The following is a 14,552-nucleotide window of genomic DNA, read 5'->3' on the forward strand; positions in this document are numbered from 1 at the left end:
TATTATTAATAAGAAACATTCATGACATTCGATTTATGTATTTCTTACAAAATTTGTCTTTAATTTTGTTCATACGAAATGAAAGCTTATAAATAATTATTCCGGTAGTTAGAGACAATTAAAAGATGGCGGCGCCCATTTATTGACAAGATAGTCGGACTCAGATACAAAACTAATTTCTTTGCATCGGTAAGATGTAATGTTTATAGTAGTTTTGGTATTCATCATTGTGCATTTTATCATATATTTTCTTTTTACTAAACTTAAACTGACTGTCATAGTGTTTTAAACGTGACCATTTGTAAGCACTGCCACTGGCCTTGACAGATAAACTGTTGCTATCTTGCATAACTTGGGAGCTAGTTTTTTGGTTACAGGTAAACATACTAAAGTGCCTTGATGGTGTTTTTTTCTTGAAAAATCACTTGCTCTCTTCCATAGCAACACAAACAGACAGTATTTGTAAAAATTACACATGCTACTTAAAATTCCGATTATGTAATACTTGCTCTATAGCAAGGTGTAAATGATAAAACCACCAGTTGTTATGCCCCCCTTCAAAGAAGAGGGGGTATATTGTTTTGCAAATGTCGGTCCGTCAGTTTGTATGTCCGTCCACCAGATGGTTTCCGGATGATAACTCAAGAACGCTTAGGCTAGGATCATGAAACTACATAGGTACATTGATCATGACTCGCAGATGACCCCTATTGATTTTGAGGTCACTAGGTCAAAGGTCAAGGTCACAGTGACCCGAAATAGTAATATGGTTTCCGGATGATAACTCAAGAACGCTTATGCCTAGGATCATGAAACTTCATAGGTACATTGAACATGACTCGCAGATGACCCCTTTTGATTTTCAGGTCACTAGGTCAAAGGTAAAGGTCACGGTGGCCCGAAATAGTAAAATGGTTTCCGGATGATAACTCAAGGATGCTTATGCCTAGGATCATGAAACTTAATAGGTACATTGATCATGACTCACAGATGACCCCTATCGATTTTCAGGTCACTAGGTCAAAGGTCAAGGTCACGGTGACCCGAAACAGTAAAATGGTTTCCGGATGATAACTCAAGAACGCTTATGCCTAGAATCATGAGACTTCATAGGTTCATTGATCATGACTCGCAGATGACCCCTATTGATTTTCAGGTCACTAGGTCAAAGGTCAAGGTCATGGTGACCCGAAATATTAAAATGGTTTCTAGATGATAACTCAGGAACACTTATGCCTAGGATCATGAAACTTCATAGGTACATTGATCATGACTCGCAGATGACCCCTATTTATTTTCAGGTCACTAGGTCAAAGGTCAAGGTCACGGTGACTCAACTAAGAAAAATGGTTTCCGGATGATAACTCAAGAATGCTTATGCCTAGGATCATGAAACTTCATAGGTACATTGATCATGACTCGCAGATGACCCCTATTGACTTTTAGGTCACTAGGTGAAAGGTCAAGGTCATGGTGACTTGACACAGTAAAATGGTTTCCGGATGATAACTCAAGAAAGCTTACGCTTAGGATCATGAAACTTCATAGGTACATTGATCATGACTCGCAGATGACCCTAATGGATTTTCAGGTCACTAGGTCAAAGGTTAAGGTCACAGTGCCAAAAAACGTATTCACACAATGGCTGCCACTACAACTGACAGCCCATATGGGGGGCATGCATGTTTTACAAAAAGCCCTTGTTTTTGTAATAATTTACCGTAAATGAAAATATTTACTTGTAAACACATTTATTAAGCAAATTCATTTAAATGCTAACTACGACTACTAATGATGTTAATTTCTAATTTAATTGCAAACAAATCTTTTTAGTTCTTACTTCTATAACACTTTCAGATTGTTATTGCAAACAACGTTACGCGGAGGACACTGCAGAGAATGGCATTATTTTCAAGACTTCCCACAATAAGCTGTGCCTTGGCAAAAAATTTGCCCAGTAAACATGTTTTCTGCTCACAGAACTTTAAACAGATTCATAGTCTTCCAAAGCAGGGAATATGTGTACAGTTTAAGAAGGCAACAAACTTCTCAAGTTACGTAGTTAAAATGAACCTTAGGTTGCAATATTTTGGACACTCTTCACATGGATCAAACACTATATGTGCCAAACTATTGAAAAAACATGGAACAAACTTGGTTCACAAAAGATTGAAATCTCAACATGAAAGATGGAACATGAGTAAAGCAGATGCTATGCTGTATGCCGTGTCCTTGACCATAGTTGCCTGCGGAGGGGCATATGTTGGAGTTCCATTCTTCAAACTGTTCTGTAGGGTAAGTCTCACAATGTATGTTCTGCGTTTCTATGGAAACCAGTTCAGGTCTGTCTTGTTTTGAATGTTTTCAGTTTGAAAAGAAACCAAAACTTCTATTGAATGCACTCAGCATGAAAACAATTTAAGAATTACTGCCAATATTTATATTGTAAGCTTTACCTATTAACCTGAATGTTAGTATTTGTATGCCCCTGAAGGGCAGCATATAGTTTTTGAACAGTCCGTCCGTCTGTCTGTCCGTCAGTCAGTCTGTTCACCTGTCCGAAAACTTCAGCATTGCCCATAACTTTTGCAATATTGAAGATAGCAACTTGATATTTGGCATGCATGTGTATCTCATGGAGCTGCACATTTTGAGTGGTGAAGGCAGGGGTTTTTCAGCACTGTCTGCGCCTCCGGAAAACGGAGGCACTCCCAAAGCAAACGGACCCGATCCCAAACCGAAATTATAAAAAAAAATCCCAATTTCCAAAAAAAAAAAATTTTTTTTTTTTTTTTTTTTTTAAGAATGAAGTGTCTTATAACCTGTGTGACTAACCAGTGTTTGTTTTGGTCAAAAATATCTGCTATAAGGTTTTGACTTCACAGTTCTTATCTCAGAGTGTAACTGAAAAACAAAACTGCAGTACTTGAATAAACGTTGAACATGCCCAATATTGCATCTGTTTATATAAAGAAGACAGAATAACAAATAAAAACAAATTTATTTTTGTTAAACCGCGGAATTATTTAAGCATGATAAATTCACAATTTTTTCCCAAATGAGCCGTTTCATCGAAGCAAAAATTCCCAAAATGGCCAATTTTGTCAATAAAAAATTCCCAATTCGGTCAGACTCCTTTTCCCAAAATAGGCAGAAAACCCCCTGGAAGGTCAAGGTCATCCTTCAAGGTCAAAGGTCAAATATATGGCTTCAAAGCGGGGCAGTAGGGGTCATTGTGTTTCTGACATCTCTTGTTTATGACCTCTAACATGCTTACAGTTTCTTTAATCTTTTCAGTTTAAACCAGTTTGCCATTTAATGTTTGAAATCCACTAATCTTAATCGGCATTCAACCATAGTCAATAAATAAATTTTCCCCAAAACAGACTGCGTATACCACCAATTATCTACTTACTTAAATTTCTCCTGCCCAGGCCCAAAAGGCAGGTAAATTGCGCTGATGGTTTTATTGTTTATCACTACACAGCTTCTTAAAGCTTCTTTTTTTATGCTTAATGAAAAAATTATGCATTATTATTTATATACTCTCCTGCAGTACTTCTCGAAATAATCCCACTACTTAAGAAATTAATTAAATCCATGCCCTAGAATATTATTATGGTCAGCATAATGACTGTTAACTAAGCAGTTTGGCCTTTTCCAGCAATTTGGCCTAGGTGGTAACCCGGAGTATGCACGGGGCCACAACACAGGGAAGATTGAGCAGATGGCCAGAGTTGAAGACCGTATCCTTACAGTGTACTTTACAGCTGATAAGCACGCGTCCATGAAATGGAACTTCAGGCCACAGCAGCAGTCTATTAAGGTCAGAAGCAGTCCTTTTTCTGGCCATTTTTCTTTGAAAAAAGAAATTCTGCATTGGGAATTTTTTCTGCAATAAGTCATTGTTTTGGCAAAATTAATTTAATATAATTCTTTATAATAATCTTTAAATTATTAAAAAAATCGTATAAATTATAGTTATATACTTTGTTCAATGTATTTTAAATAAAAAAATATGATATTATTATCATCATTGACACTTCTTTATTTTTTATCTGTTTAACCATATTGTTTTGGGAATGGGTCTGTTCAACGGATCGGTAGATACTAGAGATCCGGCCGAAGATGGCTTTAGATAAAACAATACTTTGATAGTATGGCAAGCAATCCAGTAGACTTCCACCAGTAAAAAACTTCTTTAAACAATAAAGAGTGTGAAGTTTTGTAATATATGTTACCCTTTATCTGTTCATTCCAGTAATAATATTACCGTTAATCCGTTTATACCAGTTATTACTTTACACTTGATCTTTTTACACTGGTAATCACATAGACCTTTATCAGTTCATATGGTAATTTCATTGGCCTTTATCCATTCATACCAGTAATTCCGTTTTTCTTTATTAATTCATGCTCGTAATCATACTACCATTTCTCAATTCATACCGGTACCAGTAATAACATTGCAATTTATCTGTTCATACTGGTAATTTCTTGGTATAAATCTTTTGATGCTAATAATTACTTCGCCCTTAATCTGTTCTTACTTGTAATTGCATTGCTCTTTATGTGTATGTGTTGATACAAATAATTACAGTGTCCTTCATATATTATACCAATAATTAAATTGCTCACCATCTTCTCATACTGACAGTTATATTGTCCTTTATCTATTCATACCAACATTTATATTGCCCTTTTCTGTTCATAACAGTAATTATATCGCTCTTTCTATGCCTCCAGTAGGGTCTACCTGCTTGAGTTACAAATCCAGCTTAAGTTTCTTCCAGTCCAATGTTATATGGCAATGTTAATGGCCTGGGACAAATAAATTTTCTCTTTAACAGTTGTTGGAATTTTGTTTGGTCCTTAATTTTTGATGAAATAACAGGCCTTAGACTTTTCTCAAAATAATAATTTTCCAGAATTTTTTACTGGAAAGGATTTCATAAACTGACCTAATTTTGGGTGTTTGAGTCTAACTGTATGACTTTTAGATCAAGGTTGAGTTTTTATTCCCCCGGTAGGGTAGAATATAGAAGTGGCACTGTCCATCCTTCTGTCCATCTGAAATTCCATTTTTGGAATTTTTCTTAGTCTTTCAGGTATTGACCTGATATTTGGTGTGTGAGTCATTCTATATGACTTAAAGATGAAGTGTGATTTGAATGCGGTCCATTAACTTTTGCAAAGTTATTGGCCATGGACTAATAATAATCCTTTTTGGAAGTTTTTTTATGAGACGTTTTCAGAAATCTAGCTAAATTTGGTGTGTGATCCTACCTATATGATTTATAGATGAAATGTGATTTCCGTTGCTGTCCATTGATTGTTGGCAAAGTTATTGGCCTTGGACTAAAAAAAATCTCTAGACTATAATAACCATTTTTCTGATTTTTTTTTTTACAAAACGCTCTCAGATATTAAGGTAGCGCACCTCTAATGATTTCCCGCGATTTCTCTGAAGGTTGAAAAGCCTACTATTAGGTGCCGTAGCCTAGTGGTTAAGGCGATAGACTAGAAATCTTTTGGGATATTCCCGCGCAGGTTCGAATCCTGCCGACGACGTATACTTTTTTGCGACGCGTTTTATTTATTTTCTAACGTAATTTGATTTAATATGGCATACAAGCTATATTTATTGATAAATATGTTGCAATTTTTATGCACATTCTTCAATTATTAAAATTAAAACAACGTTATGGCGAAATTGGGTGATTTACTGTTGAAAATACGAACCATGCATGTTGCATTTTAATTTTTATTTCAAAAAGTAAACGGTAAATCTGTCTATTTCTTGATATTTTTGCTGTATATAGTGTTTCTATAAAAACTAAGTTTAAAATATGACTTAAATGATACTATTTTGAATTGTATGACACTTTGTTTTTAACCGACCCAATTTTTACTTGGCTGAAATCACTTACATTTCATGGCGCTCTTCCATAGATAAAAATTTGTAAAAAATAAATGTCTGTAAAAGAATACTTATTTCATCTTGTTTAAACTTTAAACACCTTTACAGCATCTGTACACACCAACTGCATGCCAATATTTGGAAATTTGAATGAATTATGGAACTTTTATATACCCCAAGGGGTGAAAATAAACTGGACAAAAGCAGAGCGTGGGGGTGGTTTTGAAAAAATCGGTATATTTTTTTTAAAAAGCATGGAAAGCCTACCTACAAATTTGCATGTAGTTCAGTGAAATAATGCTGATTAAGAAAATAATTAATTAGATTATATTTGGATATGTGCCCATTAGAGGTGCGCTACCTTAAGCTGATTTTCGGTATGTGAGTCTACCTTCATGTGTTACAGATGAAGTGTGAGAATTGTTCAAATACATTTATTTCTCGCAATATTAAGGGCCTTGGACTTAGAATTTCTCTATAATAACTGTTTTCTGGAGGGTTTTTTTACAAAACGCTTTCAGATATTTAGCTTATTTAGGGTACATGATTCTACCTACATGACTAAAAGATTAAGTGTGAGTTTCGTGGCGGTCCATTGTTTTTTTTGGTGAAGTTATTGTCTGGACTTAGAAATTTTCTCTATAAAAACCGTGTTTTGGGGAAAAAAAAATACAAAAGCTGTCAGAAATTTCAGATTTTTGGTATGTGAGTCTACTTTCATGACTTACAGATGAAGTGTGAGTTTTGTTCAAAGACATTTATTTTTGGTGAAGTTAGGGGTCATGGACTTAAAATTTCACTAAAATAATCGTTATCTGGAGGGGTTTTTACGAAGTGCTTTCAGATGTTTAGCTGATTTATGTTATGTTAATCTACCTACATGACTAACAGATAGTGTGAGTTTCATTTTGGTCCATTGATTTAAGGCAAAGTTATGGGCCTTGGACTAAGAAATGTTCTCAATGATAACAATTTTTTAAATAACATTTAAAGAACACTTCCAATTGAAAATACTTTACAAAATGCTTTCAGATACTGTCCAAGGCCCATAATTTTTTTCAAATATAGAAGGACAGTAAATTTGTCATGATGTTTTCAAGGGGAATGTAGCTGCTGTGTGGCTTTAAAGTGCAGCTCTTGTTTTACCTATGAGGAGATTTGAGACAAAAGTGGATTGAGGGGGCATCTGTGCCCTAATAACACATATCTTGTTCTGTTAATACTGGTGTTAACCCATATCCAATATTTGTTGTTACAACATGATGATACATTGTAATTGTTTAACATTTTGAATACTTAAAGTTCTTATATGCAGGTGTATGTTTTAGTCATAAGTGAAAAAAAGACTGCTAAAACTGCATGCAAAGTAATAATAGTAGTAACACAGTTTATTCAAAGGTTGATGTCTTGTCTTGTATAGGTGGTTCCTGGTGAGACGGCCTTGGCCTTCTACACAGCTGAGAACCCAACTGAGGAGCAAGTCATTGGGATCTCAACATATACCATAATGCCCTACACGGCGGCACCATATTTCAACAAAATACAGGTATGTGTTCACGATGAAACCTTGACGTGTGTCTACCGGCATTTTAATGACTCAGACTTTACCTCAACTGTAAATAGACCCAAAATCCTTTTAACCTCTAACATTTGATATTTTTAGACTCCTAGTGACGTAAATTTAACTTATTGTGTATTTCATATGAACCTGTTTGCTTTGATTTAAATCATGGGTTTGTTTCTTGTTATGCTTCATGATACTCAAATGCTTTGCCTTTGCGATTGTTTTATAGTTAGATGACAATAATAATTAAAAGTTGACAATCATATTCATTTATGTATTACATAATGAATAGTTCTTTCAACGAAATGATGTTTCATGTGTATGCTGTAACATTAAAAAGATTATTTTTTTAAATAACAAAAAAGTGTTTATCATTGGGATTTCTTTTTGTTTGGTGCTTCGTAAAAGATTGCGAATATTAAAATTTAGTACGAAGGAACACTGAAAATGTGAAAGCTGTTATAATATTTTACCAAAATTCTTTTACTGAAATTATTACATACTACGATGCTCATAAATAATTGTAGAAGATTGTTATTTTAAATAGTTTTTAGCTCGACTATTATATATGAAATATATATATAGTGGAGCTATCCTACTCACCCCGGCATTAGCGTTTCCGTTCCCGTTAGCGTGCAAATGTTTAAGTTTGCGTACTACCCCAAATATTTCCTATGTCCTTTGACATATTGCTTTTATATTTTGCATACTTCTTTACCAACATGACCCCATTCTATAAATAAGAGCAGACAACTGTATCAAGCATTTTGACGGAATTATTGCCCCTTTTATACTTAGAATATGCATATTATTGATGAATCTATGTTAAAGTTTGCGTACTACCCCAAATATTTCCTATGTCCTTTGACATATTGCTTTTATATTTTGCATACTTCTTTACCAACATGATCACAATCTATAAACAAGAGCAGACAACTGTATCAAGCATTTTGACAGAATTATGGCCCTTTTATACTTAAATATTTAAACATTTTGCTTAAATTGCCATAACTTCTTTATTTATGATCACATTTGATTAATACTTTGCAAAAACAGCACTTACCTGACATACCACAATGCACTCCACCCAAACCATCCCCATGCCCCTCCCCAGAATCCCCCCCCAAAAAAAAAACAATAAAAACATTTGTTTTCCTTATTTTTAAAAGATCATCTATTAAATGACCACACACCCACATTATACCCCCCCCCCCCCCCCCGGCCCCTCTCCATGATGGCTTACGTTGTACTGTCAAGCACTCGAATAGTCCAGCGCACTGTCCTCTGACAGCTCTTGTTTTGTACAGGAGTCTTTGATATATTAATCTCCGAAATGAATACCAAGGTATGAAAGAAGATTCCTAGAATGACTTGTTTTCAATAAGATTGATATTTATGAGGTACATGTACAACGGGAAATCTAAACTGAACATTTATTTTGCATTTTCAGTGCTTTTGCTTTGAAGAACAGATCTTAAATCCCCATGAAAAGGTATGTACCTCTTATGTCTTGTTATGATTATGTCTGTCAGTAATCTTAATAGTTGTTCACTAGAAATGCCCATATTAAAATAAATATTTGTCAAATTCTAGTAATTTTTATTTTTATGCCCCCCTTCGAAGAAGAGGGGGTATATTGTTTTGCGCATGTTGGTCCGTCGGTCCGTCCACCAGATGGTTTCCAGATGATAACTCAAATACGCTAAGGCCTAGGATCATGAACATTGATCATGACTGGCAGATGACCATTATTGATTTTCAGGTCACTAGGTCAAAGGTCAAGGTCACAGTGACTCGAAACAGTAAAATGGTTTCCGGATGATTACTCAAGAATGCTTACGCCTAGGATCATGAAACTTCATAGGAATATTGATCATGACTGGCAGATGAACCCTATTGATTTTCAGGTCACTAGATCAAAGGTCAAGATCACAGTGACTCGAAACAGTAAAATGGTTTCCAGATGATAACTCAAGAATTCTTACGCCTAGGATCATGAAACTTCATAGGAACATTGATCATGACTGGCAGATGACCCCTATTGATTTTCAGGTCACTAGGTCAAAGCTCAAGGTCACAGTGACTCAAAACAGTAAAATGGTTTCCGGATGATAACTCAAGAATGCTTTCGCCTAGGATCATGAAACTTCATAGGTACATTGATCATTCGCAGATGACCCCTATTGATTTTCAGGTCACTAGGTCAAAGGTCAAGGTCACAGTGACTCAAACAGTTAAATGGTTTCTGGATGATAACTCAAGAATGCTTATACCTAGGATCAAGAAACTTCATAGGAACATTGATCATGACTGACAGATGACCCCTATTGATTTTCAGGTCAGTAGGTCAAAGGTCAAGGTCACAGTGACTCGAAACAGTAAAATTGTTTCCTGATGATAACTCAATAATTATTAGGCCTAGGATCATGAAACTTTGGTACATTGCTCATGACTGGCAGATGACTCGTATTGATTTACAGGTCACTAGGTCAAAGGTCAAGGTCACTGGTGACAAAAAACGTATTCACACAATGGCTGCCACTACAACTGACAGCCCATATGGGGGACATGCATGTTTTACAAACAGCCCTTGTTGAAAAATAAATTGTATAAGGTTTTTCTGTGTGTCAATGATAGGTTTTCACAGACATCTACTTATTGGAACATCATGACTCTGCTGTCTTGTCAGGTTGAAGACTATGTATCTGTCAGCTTACCCAACTGACCCTTTAATGATATTCCAACTTGCTGATTTTACAGGGATTTTTTTATAAATAGGTTAGGGTTGGATATTGTTACATTATTTTTAAAGGTACCTTATATGGAATATAACTATAAATTTCTTTGTTTTCTATTTACTTACCCAACATTATTATTTGACTGAAAAGTTGAAGTATTACGATTTAAACAATACACTTTGTGAGCCAATTAAAATTTAGTGAATGTTCGTTTTCTACTCCCTGATACATACTAAAGTGGATATACTGGAATAGCCATGGATGTTGGTCTCTGTGTCTTTCTCAAATTCTGTCCATTTGTCTGTCTGTCTGTAGAACGGAAAAATCTCAAAGAGGTGTCAATATAAAACTTAATAAATGTGTAAGTCATGTATGTATATCACATTCAGGGTATTGAAAGTTACAAGAGCCATAAGATTTATTGCTTCCATATTATCCCCCCCCCCTCCGCAAATGGCGGAGAGATATAGAATTGATGTTGTTTGTCTGTATGTCTGTCCATCAGTCAGTCCGTCAGTCACAAACTTTTTAGGGCCATATCTCAGAACCCATATGAGATATCAACATGAAACATCATGGGTTTATAGATATTGATCAGCAGAAGTGCAATGCTTAAGAACCATAACCCTTCACTTTCTTAAATGAGAGTTATTGCCCTTGTTGTTTTTGAATGATGTAACTTTTCAGTGCTACATCTCAGATACGAAGCAAGATATCAACATGCAACTTCATGGATGTATGTATATGTTGTTAGTAGGTTTCAATTAGAGGAAGTGCGAGGTATAAGATTGAAATTCATACTTTTAAAGTCATGGCCCAAGTTAATGATTTGTTCATGCTGAAGTTTTGTGCAGGGAAGTGAAGGAATCTTGAATAGGTTGTTTGGAAATCAGTCCTTAAAACTTAACTGCCAATGCCTTCTTACAAAGTGGCATGCATGTGTATATTTTTTAGCAAGATAGTGACAAATCTAGGTCTGCCTACAACAAACAAATAGATACAAAATAGAAATAAGATTGAAAATCAGTCTGATTTTGTCTGAATGTTTTTTTTTTGCACAAAAAGTTCTAAAATAATTGAAGGCTCAAGTTGTTAAAATTTCTACAAAAATGTATTTTAATACCGGGTACATTCAAGTATTCCGCATTACTTTGCAGAAAGATCAAGATTTCTTCCTTTTCTGTGGTGTTATGTGGTTTGATGTGGTGTTCATTCAAGAGATCCCTAAGTAATAACAACTTTTTGTAAGTAGGTAAAGGTAGCTGTCACACTAAGTGTGAAATCGCTTTCATGCAATAACTCATCAACTGATCCACCGATCTGCTTGATAATTCCCATGTGCATTGACCTGGACAGTAGATGACCCCTATTTAAATTGGGGTCACTTAGTCAAAGGTCAAGGTCACTGTCACAATAAGTGTGAACATAATTCCGATAAATAACTCATCAATAAATTGACTGTTTGGCTTGATACTTTACATGTGCTTGGCCTTGGACAGAAGGTGACCCTTATTGAAATTTGGGTCACTAGTTCAAAGCCCTGTTTGGGGGGACATTAGATACTAATGAGCAGCTAACAGCATAAAACCAGAACAGACTACAAGTTACTCGCAGGCTGTTCTGGTTTTATGCTGTTTGCACATAGCAATTGTCAATTTTCTTCTAAGTAGCAAAGGGTTAATTATTCAAAGGGCAACAAACAATCATTTCCTGATCTTGGTCATTTCAGTAGTTATTTCCCTTGCATATAATTTATTTTAACTGTTGGCAAGTTGTTTGATCATTTGGACCTTATTCTAGTTTCGTTACAATACATGTAATTCAAAATAAAAAAATAATTAATTTTGATGCTCTTTACTCCTCTATAACATATAAACAGTAATCAATATAAAATGTGTGCGCTTATTCATGATTTTCCTATGTGCTTTCAGCAAAATTTCGATTAAAACTTTTTTACAATTGACATATAAAATGAAATTAGCTGGTCTCTGAGAAAATCGAGCTTAATGCATTTTAGTTTAGTAATGTCCCAGATTAGCCTGTGTAATCTACACAGGCTGATCTGGGACAACACTTTCAGTCTAGACCGCATTTTCGTTTAAACCTAATATTCCATAAAAGCTTAAAGTTTCTTCTTTGAATAGCCTGTGCCAATGCACATGCATGAGGTCCTGCTTTTCCAGACACAGACTGACATATTGTTGAAAGTGTTATACTGTTATATCAATTAAACATGCTGCTACATCATGTTGAAACATTAAATGCTAGAGCAGGCCTTTTCCGCTCCTTTTTGGGAAAACGCCACTCTGGAACATTGAGAATTTAGCGTTGTGAAAAATCCCATTTTGGGAAAAAAATTAATCGCAAAACTTGCTCAATTGAGAAAAATAATCACATGTAAATAGTGTTTCTTATATTTCATAGAAGTCTTTAACTGGTAAATAATGACTATCTTGTAACCTTATTATTAAAATTTTACAAAATAAAATATAAAGTGGGTATAATGCATGCATGTTTAAGATTTTAGGACTGCTTTAATGCCTTAAAATTAGAAGAATATCAAAGTTATTTTACAACACAATAATTAACAAATGAATCGATCTATAATCATTTTCAATTAAAAAAAATTAAAAAATCTTATGTTGCATCTTGTTGTTGAATTTCGGTAATCATTTATCTTCATTTATTACTAGAAATATTTTGGTGCATTCTTATACTTACCTCACCCGATGTTGTTTGTTTTTCTTTTTGCTTGTTGAAAAGGGACGAAATTGTTGGCGTATTTTTCTAATCTTTTTCTTATTTTGGCAACATAATAGTTGCTGTTGTGAGACGCCATTTTGATGATTAATGATTACCTGCACAGTGCACGCAGTATTGATCGATACAAAGCCGGGCTCAGAACAAGCGGGTTTCCCCCAATGTTTAGTTTGCGGATTAGGGTAACGTTATTTTGTGCTTTTTTAGCAGCCGAAAAAAATCAACTTTGCAATCGTTGGAAGTTGGAATTGGGATTTTATTTTTCAATTGAGAAAAAAAAACAACCAGATTTGCATTGGGAATTGGGCCGATATTCTGACCCGTGGCATAGGGCTGAAAAGGCATGTAGAGATGAGATTTTCGGAATCAAAGGCTGTTTAGTGGACCTTATGTTCAAGTTTCAGCTGTATTCCATAACATTGCAATTCATATCCGTCAGTCCGTCACACTTTTCTGGATCCTGCGATAACTTTACAAAGTTCTTCATATTCTTTTATGAAACTAATGAATCATGGATCGATGGCAATATGGACATTAAAACATCATTTCATTTTGTTCCTACTTCAAAAATTCTGGTTGCTATAGCAACAAATACACTAGAAATATATAAGTTGATATAACTGCTGAAAATGTTGGTTTTTAGCTCATCTATTTTTTGAAGAAAAAAAAATGAGCTATTGTCATCACCTTGGCGTCGGAATCAGCGTCGGCGTCCGGTTAAGTTTTGCCTTTAGGTCCATTTTTCTCATAAAGTATCAATGCTATTGCATTCAAACTTGGTACACTTACTAACTATCATGAGGGGTATGGGCAGGCAAAGTTAGATAACTCTGGCTTGCATTTTGACAGAATTATGTGCCCTTTTTATACTTAGAAATTTGAAAATTTTGGTTAAGTTTTGTGTTTAGGTCCATTTTATTCCTTAAGTATCAAAGCTATTGCTTTCATACTTGCAACACTTACTAACTATCATAAGGGGACTGTGCAGGCAAAGTTATGTAACTCTGACTGGCATTTTGACAGAATGTTGTGCCCTTTTTATACTTAAAAAAATGAAAATATGTTTTAGTTTTGTGTTTAGGTCCACTTTATTCCTAAAGTATCAAAGCTATTGCTTTCATACTTGCAACACTTACTAACTATCATAAGGGGACTGTGCAGGCAACGTTATGTAACTCTGACTGGCATTTTGACGGAATTATGGGCCCTTTATACTTGAAAATTTTGTTAAGTTTTGTGTTTTGGTCCACTTTACCCCTAAAGTATCATAGATATTGCTTTCATACTTGGAACACTCGCAAACTATCAAAAGTGGGCAGTAAAAGACAAGTTGCATAACTCTGGTTGTCATTTTTACGGAATTATGGCCCTTTTTTTACTTTGTAACTTTGAATATATGGTTACATTTTGTGTTTAGATCCACGTTACTTCTTAAGTATCAAGGCTATTGCTTTCAAACTTGAAATACTTTCATGCTTTCATGAGGGTACTGTACCTGGCAAGTTAAATTTTACCTTGAACTTTGAATGACCTTGACTCTCAAGGTCAAATTATTAAATTTTGCTAAAAT

The 14,552-nt window shown here is 34.8% G+C and overlaps 2 protein-coding genes across 2 annotated transcripts in view; one reads left to right on the top strand and one right to left on the bottom strand.

Annotated features, from left to right (window-relative positions):
* LOC127865788 (uncharacterized) overlaps positions 1–14,552 on the bottom strand; it is a 230,492-nt gene that overhangs the window by 171,342 nt on the left and 44,598 nt on the right. The window lies entirely within an intron of this gene.
* LOC127865782 (cytochrome c oxidase assembly protein COX11, mitochondrial-like) overlaps positions 55–14,552 on the top strand; it is a 28,579-nt gene continuing 14,081 nt past the window's right edge. Inside the window, exons 1-5 of the mRNA XM_052405742.1 lie at positions 55–189; positions 1,858–2,295; positions 3,665–3,826; positions 7,341–7,466; positions 8,935–8,976. Coding sequence (XP_052261702.1) covers positions 1,900–2,295; positions 3,665–3,826; positions 7,341–7,466; positions 8,935–8,976 — 726 coding nt within the window. The 5' untranslated portion in view covers positions 55–189; positions 1,858–1,899. The remainder of the gene's footprint in view (positions 190–1,857; positions 2,296–3,664; positions 3,827–7,340; positions 7,467–8,934; positions 8,977–14,552) is intronic.

This window comes from Dreissena polymorpha, chromosome 2 (genome assembly GCF_020536995.1).
Source record: "Dreissena polymorpha isolate Duluth1 chromosome 2, UMN_Dpol_1.0, whole genome shotgun sequence".
In the NCBI taxonomy this organism is placed as follows: Eukaryota; Metazoa; Mollusca; class Bivalvia; order Myida; family Dreissenidae; genus Dreissena; species Dreissena polymorpha.